Source organism: Acomys minous (assembly GCF_964271855.1).
Source record: "Acomys minous genome assembly, chromosome: 11".
Taxonomy (NCBI): Eukaryota; Metazoa; Chordata; class Mammalia; order Rodentia; family Muridae; genus Acomys; species Acomys minous.
The window spans coordinates 91979456-91995036 of NC_140492.1; the positions used below are offsets into that span (position 1 = coordinate 91979456).

At 37.2% G+C, this 15581-nt stretch overlaps 1 protein-coding gene across 5 annotated transcripts in view; it reads right to left on the bottom strand.

Annotated features, from left to right (window-relative positions):
• LOC311608708 (mannosylglucosyl-3-phosphoglycerate phosphatase-like) overlaps positions 1–14286 on the bottom strand; it is a 42493-nt gene extending 28207 nt beyond the window's left edge. For 3 of the 5 annotated variants that reach the window (XR_014783095.1, XR_014783096.1, XM_084801322.1), the window contains exon 1: positions 14082–14286. Coding sequence is in view for 1 of the 5 variants with exons in the window: in XM_084801322.1 (XP_084657448.1) it covers positions 14082–14272 (191 nt within the window). In the remaining 4 variants the exon portion in view is untranslated. Of the gene's footprint in view, positions 1–87; positions 199–4222; positions 4241–14081 lie in introns of those variants that run through there. The other 2 variants (XM_084801323.1, XM_084801324.1) reach the window with 2 other exon arrangements.
• Between the last annotated feature and the right edge of the window lie 1295 nt (positions 14287–15581).

Genomic DNA, 15581 nt, shown 5'->3' on the forward strand with positions numbered 1-15581 from the left:
ATTCAGAGACCAAACCTACAAATATGCAATGTTAGAAATGGTCATCAAAATAGGGAGCAAAGGCACACACACACACACAAAACTTACTCGATGAAATGAGAGCAGAACCTTTTCCAATTCTAGGGAATCAAATGGACATTCAAGTACACGAGGCCAACAGGCAGGATTGGAACAGAAGCTTTCCATGTGCTATGATACCTAAGTGCCAAGAGTACAGAACAAAGAAATGATATTAAAAGCTTAAAACACAAGCGCCAAGTTGCTTAAAAATACACAAACCAATCAAAATAACAACAGACTGGTGAGAAGAAACCATAGAGACCAAGAAAACATGGGTAGTACCATTTCGAACCCTGAAATAAAATGACTACGTACTAAGACTGCTGTATCAAAAGTATCCTTTAATGCTGAAGAGGAATAAAGCATTTCCACCATACTCATGAGCTAAAGTGATTCATGAGCACTAAGCCTGGATTGCATAGCCTTCCCAAGAGATCCTAGACACAGTAAGAGGAAGAAAGATACACACACTCACAAGATCCTGGGACAGAATAAATCACACGATAAGGAGGATAAATAAATAAATGGAAAGAATAAAATTATTAACACAAGAAATTACCAATTCTCTGAGGTGCATGGGAAAGCTGCTACGTATTTGCCAATGACATTAAATATAAACAGTCTTAACTCTCCAGTTAAGATTCAGACTGGGCAAATAAATTTAAAGTAAGATACAATTATTTCTTATCTCCAAGAAATACATTGCATAGGCAAAACACAGAAACAGAATGAAAGTGAAAGGCTGGGAGATGACATTCCACAAATGGAATCTAAAAGCAAGCAAGAACACCACCGTTCTGATCTGGCAAAACAGACTGTAAGGCAGAGCCAGTCATCAGTACATGGGACAATCCATCAAGACTATATAACAAATATAAACATGTATGCTCTAGTTGCTGATGTATCCAATTTGTAAAACAAACACAACTGGATATAAATGGAAAGTGCCATATATAGCAATCAGCGTCTACTCTTGTCAATGAATCATCCAGACACAACTAAAATACAGAGAGTGATGAGATCACTCAGTGAATACGGCACTTGCTGCAGTTCCCTAGCACCCACTGGAAGCCTGGCATGGCAGCGTACATCTGTAACCCCAGAAATGGGCATACAGAAACAGGGTGACCTAGGGGGTTTGATGGCCAACCCAGTCTGAATGAAAGGACAACTGTTTAGTAGGAGACCCTGTCTCAAAAATAAGATGGTGAGTGATGTAAAAATGACACCAACTCTACCTTTGGCAAGCATGTATCCCTACACCCACAAACATATGTGAAAAAAATGAATACAACACACACACACACACTGTATTAAAAGTGAAATTTAAAACTTCAGAGTTAAGACTGTGTCACAAATCAAATGGACAAAACAGGTATCTACAGAACTCCCTAGCCATTTCAGATTTTTATCAGCAGCCCATGGAACGCTCTCTAAAATAGTAATATTCTATGCCATAAAGCAAGTCTTAACAAATACAGAAATACAAAGAATTGTATCAGATCAGATCACAATGGATTCAAATTAGAAATCAGTAGCAAGAAAAGCAGAAAACACTATTCATTGAATGATGCACTTTGGAATGACCAAGAGGTAATTGAAGAATTGGTGAGACAAGGTTGGTTCATTAGCAAGCCTCTAGTCAACAGTATAGAAGATACAAATTAATAAAATCAGAGATGAAGGAGAAGATTTATAGCAGATACCACTGAAATATGGACATCGTTAGGACTGTGTTGAAACATACCCAAATAAATTGGAAAAGATAGAAGGAATGAATAAAACTTTAGATATATATGACCAACCAAAATCAAGCCAGATGGCAGCTGATGTATCTGTAATGAGCAGTGAGACTCAAGGCAGTAATAACGTTTATCTATTTAAAAAACCCAGAACTGGATGGATAGACTACAAAATTTTATTAAGACATTTAAAGAAGAACACCAAGAGCTCCTCAGATTCTTCTACAAAATAAAGAGTAAATGCTTACAAGCTTCCATCTACAAAGCCAGTTATCACCTATGAAACCAGGTAAGTCCACTAAAGAAGAAGAAGAGGAAGAAGAAGAGGAGGAGGAGGAGGAGGAGGGGGAGGAGGAGGAGGAGGAGGAGGAGAAAATGAAAAGCATAGACCAAAACTTAGCTGATGGCTACAGATGAGTAAGAATTAGCAAATTACTTGCAAAACTAATTCAACATCACATTAAAGAAATTATATATACCATGATCAAATTGGTTTCATATCAGAGGCACAAGAACAGTTCAACATATGCAAATGAATAAATGAAACATGATAAAAATATGATCAAAATACAAAAAAGCAAAAAAAAATGAAAAATAAACAAACAAAAAACCCCGACCATTGTCAAAAACCAAAGTCTTTCATAGCAAAAACTCTGAAGAAATTATAAATGAAAAGCCCATGCCTCAAAAATAATAGTGGACATATATGTCAGACCTATAGCCAACATTGTACTGAATGGGTAAAAGCTAAAAGTATTTTCTTTAAAATCTAGAGTGTACACTTTCTCTACTCTTATTCAATATTATACCTGAACTCTTAGCTAGAGCAATAAGGCAAGAACAAGAAATAAACATAAACAAGAAAAAAAAATCATTCAATTGTACCTGTTTTTAAAGGATAAACAAGAACAAAAAGAATTAAATTGTACCTGTTTGTAGAGGATATTATCCTATACTTAAAAGCATACCTAAAGACTCTAACAAAATACTCTCATCTCTGACAAATATTTTGATCAAAGTATAAGGATACCAAATCAACCTGCAAAATGCAGTAACTTTTCTATATACTACGCTACTAAGAAATAAGACAAACAACCCTACTTACAATGCCTACCAACACTGTGAATGTTCAGCCATAGATGGAATATCTGTATGGATCACTTTGCTCAAGGCTCAGGAAACATCAAGCAAGAGAGGGTGGAAAGAATGTAAGAAACAGAGAATGGGGAATAGAGCTTAGAAAGGCTGGTGTCTGGACATGCCATGGCTGTTATGCATATTAACCCTTCACCCCTGATATTAGAGGAAATGCCTTCTGGTTTTATGCCACTATCACATTATTTTTATTACATGGCCCCATAATATACCTTGGGATCTGGAGTGGTGATCCGTCTACCACTGTTCTTGATACCCAGGATTGTTTTGGCTATCCAGTGTCCTTTGTGATTGGAAATGAAAATTAGGACAGGTTTTGTTTTCTATTTCTACGAATAGTGAGGTGAGGATTTTAATTGGGTTTGTACTGAGTTTGCAAATGGATTTTGACTGAATGGTCATTTTCACAATATTAATTCTACCAACCCATGAGCATGAGATGTTTTCCATTTTCTAGTGTCTTTATCTTTTTCTTTGGAAGCTTAAAGTTTTCACCGTAGAGGTCTTTTAGTTTGTTGGCTGGTTTACTACAAAATATATTATTTTCTTTGAGGCTGTTGCGAATGGGATTATAGCCAGGATCTCCTCCTCTGTGTGTTAGTTGGTGATGTAGGGAAAAGCTATTGGTTGTGCATGTTGATTCTATTTCCTGCCATGTTTCTGAATTTATCATTTCTAGCGTTCTGGTAAAATTTGCAGGACCTTTTCATGTATAATACCACGTTATTTGTAAATAGGAATATTTTGGTTTCTTTCCCTACTTGTATTCCTTTAATTTTCTTCTCTGGCCTTATTGCTACAAGTACTGCTTCAAACACACTGTCAGAGAACAGTGGGAAGGGATAGGCTGGTCACATTCCTGATTCCAGTGGAATCATTGAAAGTTTTATGATGATGCTGGCTGTTGGCTTCCCACATATAGCATTTATTATGCTCAGGAATGTTCCCTCTAGTCCTACTTTCTCATGGACTTTACTGTAAGTCATTTTGGATTTTTTTCAAAGGGTTTTTTTTCTGCATCTATTGAGATGACATGTGACTTTTATCAGTAAGCCCATTTATGACATTTCTTTTTTTCTGTACTTCAATTTTATATTTATTAGTTGTTTTTCTTTTTTAATTTTTAAAATATATTTTATTAACTTACTCATATTACATCTCAGTTTTTATCCCATCCCTTGTATCCTCCCATTCCTCCCTCCTTCCCATTTCCCCCCTACTCCCCTCCCCTATGACTGTGACTGAGGCGGGATGTCATTTCTTACATTTGTTTACTTGCATATGTTGGACCATCTCTGCATCTCAAGGATAAAGCCAATTTGGCCATTGTTGTTAATCTTCCTGGTACTTGTCTATTGGGCTTAAAATTATTTTACTGAGCACTTCTGAATCTGTTATGCAACACTTGAAAACATATGAGTAACTAGTCATATCTATATATTAGGAATATATAACATTATATATATGAACATATATATAATTTTGTGTATATACAATTAAAGAAAAAGAAATGTTTTTAAAAGACAAAGTTGGGAGGGCGAATGTTGGTAGATAGTTAAGAGTTGAAGGGAGGAAATAAGACGTAGATATAACCATATTTCATTATATATATAAATTTTTATTAAAAAGCAGATGGAACAATGGCTAAGCAGTTAAGAGTTCTGGCTGCTCTTTCAGAGGACCCAGGTTAAGTTCTCAGCCCCCACATAGTGGCTAACACTCATGTGTAACTCCAGTTAAAAGGAATCTCCCACTCTCTTCTGGCCTCTGAGGACACTGGTTGCATGTTGTACACAAACATACATGCAGGTAAAACACCCCTACACATAAAATACATAAATAAAATCTCAAAAACTAATTTTAACCAATCTGTGGTGGCACATAATCCCAGTACTCAAGAGGCAGAATCAGAAAAATCTCTGTGAGTTCGAGGCCAGGCTGGTCTAAATAACACATTCTACACCAGCCAGGACTACATAGCAGGGTAGTTTAAATAAATAAACAATAAATAAAATTCAAAGAATAAAAATAAAAGACCCAGTGCCCTCACTTTAAAAATCATATATTTATACGGTGCACTCAGCCTCTGTCTTGCAGAAAGCTGGGAAACAAATGTCAGATAACACTGAAACGAAAAAACATACAAGCAAAACCAAACACGCTACACATTCATTCACTGAAGAATTTATGAAGCTGATATACCCTAGAAGATTGACTGAGAAAAACATTAAGTTATCAACAGCAAAACAAAAAGAAAACAACACTACAGATCCTACATATTATAAGTACTTTTCTGACAATTTGAAAAAATGGAACTTATCAAAACTGACAAAAAAACTTTTAAAATCTGATTTTTCCTATCACTATTAAAGGAACTGAGCCATACTTCACAGATTTTCAACAGAACCTTTGATCCTAAATATTACTTCAAAGATTTTTAAATAAATAACATTACTCTTATACAAACTCTTTCAGAGAAGAAAAAGAATAATAACTTCCAATTAATATTATGTCATCATTATCTTCACACCAAAAACTGAAAAAGACATTAAGAAAAATTATAGGCCAATCTTCTGTACAAGCATAGAGACATGCTTTTTAAACTAAATTTTAAAAAACTGAATTTAGTTACATATAAAAAAATTAAGATATCATGGCCAAGCAGGATTTATTCAATAACAACGACTTATTTAACAACCAACAATAAATATAACTTTATTGCATTAACATATATGAAAGAGAAAAACCATGATATCCCACAGCTCTTTATTATAAATCATGCAAAAATGTCAACACATAGTCATAATTTAAATATTATATACAAACTAAGAATGTAATAGTTTAGTCTAGAAAACCTTAAGGTAAGAAATTAACCACATGAACATCCATATAAAGTTTATATGAAGATATAAGTACTGAAGAGCAATTAGAGGATTTCTATTGTTGAGCATCAAGACTTCTGATAAAGCTATGGTCACTAATATAGTGTAGAATTTTCTTAGATTAGTAGGGAAGTATAATCCAGAAACAGACCCATACATGCACAGACATAGTCACTGATTAATTAATTACAGTTACAGTCCTACAATTCAGTATTTAAAAGGTAATCTTTTTCAATAAAAGTATATATAAACGTACAAAACGATGCCATTAAGTGTAAATATATAAGCATGAATGTAATTATACAAATGACACAAGAATAAAGATAAAATACTTTCTCAATCATGCATGAAAATTAATTTAAGTGTTTACTGCTCTAAAGGTGGCTGAGCCCGGGTGAATGGAACCTAAAAACGAGCTGGAGTAAAGTCTCATGCAATAGCCAACTTCATTCAGACCAGCAGACAATTTATACTCTGGGAAGAGCCACTTGAGGAGAACCACAACATAAGGATAAGCTACATATGGCAAAACATGTTTTTCCATAGAGGCATATGCACAAATAGCAATGCCCAGTTGTGAGGAATAACCTAAAGTACTCACTGTTATCTGCTACACCAGGGAGGGGCATGAAGCACATTCTAAGAAATTCTCTGTTTTTGAAGACTCTAAGGTCACAAGACACTAGTCTCATTTCCTTGGAATGTCTGACAAACACTCAGAATTCCCACAGGATGACTCGAATCTTAGTGTCCCGATATTTGAGGACTGATGAGATGGGTCAACAGGTAAAAGTGCTTGCTGCCAAGCCAAACTACGTGAGTTCAATTCCAGGGCCACACATGGTGGAGGAAAAGTACTACTTCCTCAAGGTGTGCTCAGGACACACAAACACACACACAGGCACACAGGCACACAGGCATGCACGTACATAGACAAGCAAACACATGGTACATGAATGTAATAAAAACTAATCACAGATGCAATTTATAAACCAAAATAGAACATCATTTAAAAGAAATCATACAAGGATATCCTTGTGACTTTGAAGCAAAGGTTTCTTAAACAGATCAGAAAAAGTACAAATCACAAAACAAATTATTGGTCAATTAAACTTAGTTTGAATTAAAATCTTCTACTGAGTCACAGCTAGCGTCCCCTCATATCCTCCCAGAAGCCGGCCCTGACTTGGGTCTCCAGCTTGTCACAGAGATGCCCCTCCTACAGTTTCCCTGTTCTCCGCAGGCCTCTGTCCTCCAGATCCCCTTCTTCCCAGGTCTGAGCTCGACCCTCGTTTATCTCTGAGCCCCCTCTCCTACCTCGTTCCCTCTCTTCACCCACTAATGCTGTCTATTCTATTTCCCTTCTGAGTGAGAGTGAAGCAACCTCCCTTGGGTCCTCTTTGCTACTTGTCTTATATGGTCTGTGCATTGTAGTATGTTAATCCTGTATTATATGGCTGCAATCTGCTTACAAGTGAGTACATACCATGTATGTCTTTCTGGGACTGGGTTACCTTGCTCAGGATTGTAGCAGAGGCCATGGAGACTGATGAGGACACCTTTTAACTAGACAAGACTCCTAATGGAGGGAGGGGGAACACCAACTCACCCATAAAGCTTCAACCCAAAATTTGTTCTGCCAACAAGATGTGCAAGGATAAAGAAAGCGCAGAGATTGAGAGAATGTCTAACCAATGTCTGGTCCAATACAAGACCCACCCTATGGGAGAGAGCCAACCCCTGACACTATTCATGATACTCTGTTATGCTTGGTCTGCTATGGGAGGCTCTACCCAGCAACACCTCAAAATAGATGTAATCCAAGCGGTGGGAAAGGCTGTCTCAAAATAATTAAAAAAAAAAAAAAGAAATTTAAAAATAAAATAGAAAAAAATCAACTAAAGAATAAATACAACAATAAATAAACATATTAAAATGTTCAACTCAATGAGAAATACAAATAAAATCTACATTGGTATGTTACTATACACCTACCAGTATTATAAAAATAGACTGTGCTAAACAGCAAGAAAATGGAATAATAAAAAATTTTCATGTAGCTGGTACAACTATTTTCAGAAAATGTTTGGCAGCACCTAGTCAAGCTACACATATGTCTGTATATGACACAGAAATTTCATTTCTGGGCATGCACTCAAGAGAAATGATTCCTTCTAGCTACCAAAAGAATTATATAAGAAAGCTAATAATGATTTCATAATAGCAAATATAAAAAACCATCCAAGTCTCCTTAAATATTAGAGCAGATAAATAAATCATGGTATCATTCATACATTAGAACATAATTCAGTAAGAAAAGGAACAAATAATTGCTATGTACAACATTTTGAGTGACTCTCAAATGTGCAAAGAAAGCACACACAAAAAAGTATGTGCTATGTTTTAAGAGTGATGGAGGAAAGCCAAAGTGATGGGGTAGGAATGAGGGGCTCTATGATGTGCAAAAATATTTATTTTGATTATGCAAAAATCATATAGAGCTCTAGACTTCAAAATTTGTATAGATCAGTACATTATATATGCTTATGCAAGTCAGCAAACATATACGACTATTAAAATGGAGCACTATGTAAGTTCAAATGATTCTGTGAAATACTGTATCTAGAACGAAAATTATGTCACAGATTATACCTGAGTTTTAGGAATCAAGTAAGCAAACAAGGAAGTTTAGGAGCAGAACCATCGGGATTTTTAAATCTTGCAAAGTGTATGTGATGGTTGTCATGCCCTCCTGTTAACATGGCAAAACTAAGCGCCTGCTAATGTTTCTCAGACCAGAAGCAGGAGCAGCCTAGTAGAAATTCATTTTTCAGGTCACACCCCAAACCTACATCATCTGAAACACTAAGGTAAGGCACAAAGCCCTGTTTTTAACGACTCCTTTGGACAATTCTGATTCACACAAAATGTGAGAAATGGGCTGGAGAGATGAAACCACAGTCAGAAGCACTGGCTGCTCTTGCAAAGGACTTGAGTTTCACTGCTAGCACCGATGTCGTGTCTCACAACAGCCTCACCCGATCCCAGGGGATCTGTCACCTCTCCTGGCCCAAGCAGAAGGCATGCATTGTTGTGTATGGACATACATAGAGACAAAACACCCATACACATTTACTTATTTAATTTGAGAAACAACATTATTAAAAGGTAGATTTTAAATCTATAAATGTATACCATTAACTGTAGTTTTATTCATTGTAAATGTCTTATAAATTATTGAAAAAGAAATCAAAATATCAAATGAGGGATCAGAGTTACAATAAAGAGGTATTTGAGGGAGAAGCTAACAATCTGATTTTAGGCCTATTCAAAAAGACATCAAAGTGAGCATCCTCAAAAGGCAGATGAAAATATAGGTCTAAAAAGGAGGTTAGATCCAAATAATAGATCCACAAATAGAGTAGATGAAGTAGTTAAAGGCAAAAAAAAAATGCAAACTTCTTTATACTGCTAGGTCTTAGAGAAACAAAGATATATGAAAATAGAGTTTGATATTAATGTCAAATTTCATAATATATATGAGAAGTTCTCAAATTTTCAGTTTCAAGATTTCCCTCCCCAGTCCTCCAAAAAGCTAACAAATTAACATATGCACCTACTAACTAAAAACACCAAGGACATAGTACATGTATTTTTATAAAAATATATTTGAAAACACAGATGGCATACTTGTGCAAACCTCATGTCTACCTAAGTAAAGAATAGTGAGAGCGTATCTCCTGTTTTATTCGATTTACTGGAATAGGCTGCTTTGTATGAAGTACATTTTTAAAATCTGGAATTGCATAGATAAGTAAATAGGAAAACATTTCAATAAACTTTCTGGATAATTGCGAACAGTTTTCTTTGCTGCTATACCAAAATTCTGTAAGACAGTTCCTAAAATAATTTTCTATGTGATATGTCAAGTCATGTGAATTAACTTATCAAAGTCTATACACTCAGAACAAAATAAAAATGAACAAAGCAGCTGTCATCTAGTAAGACTGCAAGGAAAGTGCCTGGGGCTGTTAGTATCACGGATAGGGATATCATGGAAATAGCTAAGGTGTTTGGACTATGGCTTGGAGACTGGTAATTTATATTTGTGACGCAGGCAATAGTTCAAACCTCAAAACTAAACCAGCACGTGTCCCACGTGGTACACATTTTGTCTAAGTAGAGCCTGCCTTTTCTTTAATCTGCATCTTAACCATCCCCCAGAGAGGCATTCCTGTGGCCCTATTAGCCACTGTTGCCTCCCAGGATCCATGAGACCCACTATGCAGGTTACCACCTACCAACCTCCACTCTTGCAAGTTCCTCAGCCTATCACAATGTCCTAGCAGACAGTCAAATGTCTCCTGCTACCTCATTCCGTTCAAGTATCTCCTCGATTATCACTTGACCATGCAGCCTTATTATCTTTTATTGATTTTTGTGTCCACAGAGGTGCCCATGCCACAGGGCACATGCATAGGGTAGGGAACAACTTTGCAGGAGTTGATTCTGTCACCATTTGGGTCTCAGGGAATGAACTCAGGTTGTCAGGCTTGGCAGCAAGCACTGTCACTCATTACTGAGCCATCTCACCAGCCCGGGACAGGTCTTACTTAAATACCTTCTTTTAAAATGACAAGCATCCCAATTTCGACTCTTGTAACTTCTTATTCTCCTTATTCTGTATCATCTTTGTCTGCAGCATTTTTTTTACCATCCAACACATTGCATATTTCCATTTTTAAAACTGTTTTTTCATCTAAAACACAAGCTCCCGTGAGGGTAAAGTCTTTTTTTTTTTCCCCGTTTTCTTTTCTATTCCCTACTCCTGCTGCTCAGGACAGCGCCTCGTGTAGTACTTGGCGTGTTTTAGACACTATATACCAGGCACGCCACATCTTAGATATAAATATTTGTTGAACAACACACAAACTGAATACACATCTGCCCCAGTAAGCAAAGATGTGAGTATAAAGGTTGACAAGTAAACTTCAGCACCTAAAATTTAAGGGACAAAGGAATTATGACATCTTCAAGCTGCATAGTCTCTGTTAGCAATCTTATAACCAAATGATCTAAAGCCATAACCAATCTAAATAAGCACTCATTTTTTGACCAACTTCTCTTCTAGAAACAACAGTTTTAAATGAAAATATCCCCAGAGGTGCCGATCACAGAATATTCACCCATAACTTCAGGGTTTTTTATTTTCTTCATCACCATAGTCGTCCAGAAATCAGGTGGGTACATGTTCCTTCAAAGGCATGTCACTAATGTGTTATACTCACTGGCATCCCATGATCTGGCCTCTGAGATTAACTGGCATTTCAATGACATCAGAATTCTATAATCTTCTGAGGGTCACCCAACTAGTAGCACTTTCATCAATGTGGCTGATATGTATACAGAAACATTATAGGATGAAATCCTGCATGAAGATCACTATGAGTTACATGATCCATTAAAAAAACATTTTTTAAATGTCATCCTGCCATCTCCTTCAATGGTCAACACATGGCTTTCTCCTGGTATTTTATAAAATTTTGAAAGGCAGTCAGTCTGTCAAAAAAACAATGAAATCGATGAATCCATCTTTGATGAGAATGAACTGTTTCCATGTCCTGTGCCTTTCAGCAAGGCTGATTTGGAAACAGGCTCAATGCAAACGTCATCAAGCTTAGTTAGATGAGATGATTAGAGTGGACCCCAATTCAGTGACGTGGGGGGTGGGGGGAGTGGGGAGGCAGGGAGAAGGAAAGGGAGGAAGAGGAGGGAAGTAATCACCTTATGAGGGTAGAACCAGAAACTGAGTAATGATTGAGTAATGCACATTACCAAGGATTGCTGCCCTCACTAGAAACTAAAAGAAGGCCTTAAAGAATCAGCATTGCCAGCCCTTTGATTTGCAGAAATCCAAGACATACTTTTCCTTTTACTGACTTAATCCACACATTTTATAATACTTTTACTTGCCTTGGCAAGCCTAGACAACTAATGCAGTACTGACATAAATAAATAAGTGAAGAAAAATGGATCTTCAGCTAAGAAATAATGAAAAAAAATTATGAAGTTACTTTGTCATGAAGGGGGTAAAATAAAATGTAAGCCCCTGTTCTTAAATGTGAGGTGTGCAAAATGACTTTGTTCCAAAGGTTACACCACAGAAAGGGGTCGGGGAAAGGATACTTCAGAGTGGAGAACTTTAACAAAAGTCAGTGTCTGCAGTGATGACAATATGCAGACCTGAAAAGATGTGATAAAAAAAATAGAATTTTATTTTGGTGAGTTTCCTAAAATAAATAAGAAAATAGAATATTCCAGTATAATCATAAGAAAATAGACAAATTTAAAATAAAGATCACTTAAAAAATACCTGGCTGATACTCTTTAAAATATCAAGATCATTAAAAATAAAAAGGTATCTAGAGAAACTACCACAATCCAAAGCAGTATAAGAAATGAGAAACACCAAATGCATTGTGGTCTCCTACATGGAATATTAAAACACAAAAAGAGTATTATATAACTACTAAGGGTATCTGAGTGGAGTACAGATGCTAATTAATAATGTACACATTTTATTAGTTGTAACAAATGCCCTCAAAACTAATGTAAAGTGTAAATAATGGGAACGTATATGATCTCTTTGCAATATTTCATAGTTTTATGTAAGTCTAAAACACTTGGCAGTGAAAGCACATGGGCGGATTACAAGCACAGGTATATGGGAAAGAGAAACTATACCTATAAGGAGACACGTAGCTAACATCTACCCCCAATGGCCAGTACCATAACAAATGAACTCTAGTAAGAATTCATAGGACTTAAAGAGTAAGAATTCCTTCCAAAATACACTTCTGCGTACACACTCACTGAGCATCTCAGCATCAATTCCACAAACCAACCACACACTCAGAAATCATTTCAAAGCTCTTGCTCCTTGGTATAAAGCAACAGAAAAATTCTAGGTCCCTTCTCTTCCTCTAGCGGCCCTGCAACGCTCTCTTCTGCCCTGCATACATAGAGGTACCAACACATACGCTCACATGCTACTGAGTAACCTTTTCCTAAGCACTGTTTTGTCTTCCAAATACAACTGGCCTTTTGATTTGTATTCCCCTACATCATCCACTTGTAACTATACTCATACAAAGGGTCGCCAACTGATTTCTCCTCCTGATGTTTATCCTCTTCTGTTTAAAACCACCTTTCCCCCCATCACCTCTTAGTCATGTCAATAGCACCTCTTGGCAATCTACAGTACTATTACTTACGTAACTCCTAGACAAGCATCTGACATATTCCACACACCAGGCTTAGTTACTGTTTACACTGGCATCACACCACTGTATTTCCACATTTCCAAATACTTTCCACCCTCGAGTCACTGAGAGCAATCAGATGCATTGAGCCCACCCTCCTAAGCTAAAAAATAAAGGGAGAAATAAAGCCCACCGTGGTATTTAAAGCAATTTGCCTCATATTACCTGCGTAAAACACACAAAATGAAAAAAAATACATATATCTCAAAATACGCGGAAACCAAGGTCCTGCAAACCCCAACCCTGAAACAGTTCCCATCTCCGCTTAACCACATCCTACCATTCTTTAAATTCCTTCTTTTCTTGCTCATGGTGGGGTTGTGAGTTTGTGAATCTTGGCAAAATAAAGTGACGAAAAAGATTATGTAGGTACCTGACAATCAATCGTTATAGATGGCTCACTGAGAACTTAAAATTTCATAGTGTGAAAAACGGGAGGGGGGATTTTTAAAATTTAATACAAATTTAGTACCATAGATGCTTTCCATAATTTACCACAAGAAAAAAAAAACCACTCTGCTTAAAACAGAGGATGGGATAACAATTGAGATGTAATATGAATAAAATATATTTTTTAAAAAACTGGGACAAAACTGTTAAGTCTGTGGCCAACATCACACAACGGTTAGGTGAAATGGCTGAGTCTGCATACAGATTTGTTTTAAACCAAAGAACTCCTCCCCCCCCCCCCCCAGATCACACTTAAAAGTTCCCAATCCTTTTTGCGCAGGTTTTTTTCCGTGTTTGTTTCCCTAAAATCACTGGAGTTACTACCTAAGTCTAGAAGGATATTAAACAGGGGCCCCCAAAGGGTTAGCAGGAAAGGCTCCCTGCCAGCTCCCAAGCCTTCTTGCAGGTTTCCAAAGTCACCACCCTCCTTTACCCTTCCAGCATCTGACAAGGAAGATGGCGGCCCACACCTAGCAGCGCCTCCCACAGGCTCCTCAGTACTCGAGTCCACGTCGTAAACATCGTTGAAATGAAGGATGGTCAAGTCGTAGGAGTCCATGTCTCCTAACTGGCTCTCCCGAGTTACTGGAGAGAGTTTTCCATCCAGCTTTGCGGGCTGAGGGGGTGCCAGAGCTGGAGCATCGTCCTTCGAGGTCTCCATGTCCCAGGCACAGGGTATGATGCCTCTCTCGGAGCCTGGGCAACCCTGTACGCATGCGCAGGATGGCAGTGGGCGCATGCGCAGCACTTGCTGGGCCTGGACTTTGGGTTGACCATCTGGCTTCTGCTCCTCCCGTCTTCGCCGGTCTCTCGTGCCCTGTGCTTGCTTATCTGTGCCTAGGGCAAGAAGGGGCTGCCCTGTTGCCCGACAGCCGTTAAGAGCCCAACGGAAACCCTGATGCTTCTTTTTTTGACAGAATAAGGTCATAGTTGAAGGAAGGTAGTCAACACTCATTTCTTTTAAATCTTGCTTAGTAAATATTTTTCCACTGCGTGTTTCCCTCACCCCGTTTTCCCCCAGAAACATAAGACATCTAGTAAAGACCTCAAGTACATTTTTTTCTATACCAAGTTATTGATTCCTTTCTGTCTGAGGGGTCCTGGGTATCCATTCATCTAATAACTGAGCTCAGATACTTGTGTTGATTCCAAAAAGAACAAAACAGACCCAGTCCTTATCCTAGGGGCATGACTTCACCTTGCATCACCCCTGTTTTTTTCCGGACTTTACAGTAATCTTTGAGGTCTTTTTCTGCCTCTCTCATAATCCAAATACCATTTCTTTCTTTCTCTTTTATTTAAGACCCAGGCAATTTACCACATGATTCTTCATCTGTAGTTTTCTTTAACATCTAACGTTCTGACCCTGAAATACTGTTCTGTGGGCTCTGACTTTTTTGTTTTTTTCTAGAACAGAGCAAGTGAAAAACTAATGCTTCTATTGAATTACATCTTATGCAGTTATTGTGGCCTGATGGAATCCATCCAGGCGATCAATAAGGTACCCCAGAGTCCTGCAACCCCTTGGAATATTGCCAGCCAGACATCTGCTCAATTGGACTTGGACTAAATGGATACTTCCAGAATACAAAGTGCCAACTTTGAAAAAAAATAAGAAAAATAAAAGGTGGACAAAGAAATGAAACTAAAGGATTGGGGTGGTGGCTAATACTCCCTCCTATAAAGATAGAAGCCACAATGTTTTTGCAAAGCAGGCCAGTGTGTTTTGTAAATTTTTGATGAATAATATTCTAAAGCCAGGCAACAGAAAAGATAAACCTATAAACTTACTGTAAACATGGGTATAAAAATTTTAAACTAAATCTAATAGTACATTTCAAAATGATAAGCACTGTTTAGCTTTCTTGAAGAATCATTAAATCTACAATAAAAATCTATCAATGTAATTCGCTACAAAATATCATAAAATAGAAAATCAAGTTATTAGTGGCAAATTATGCCAGAAATAT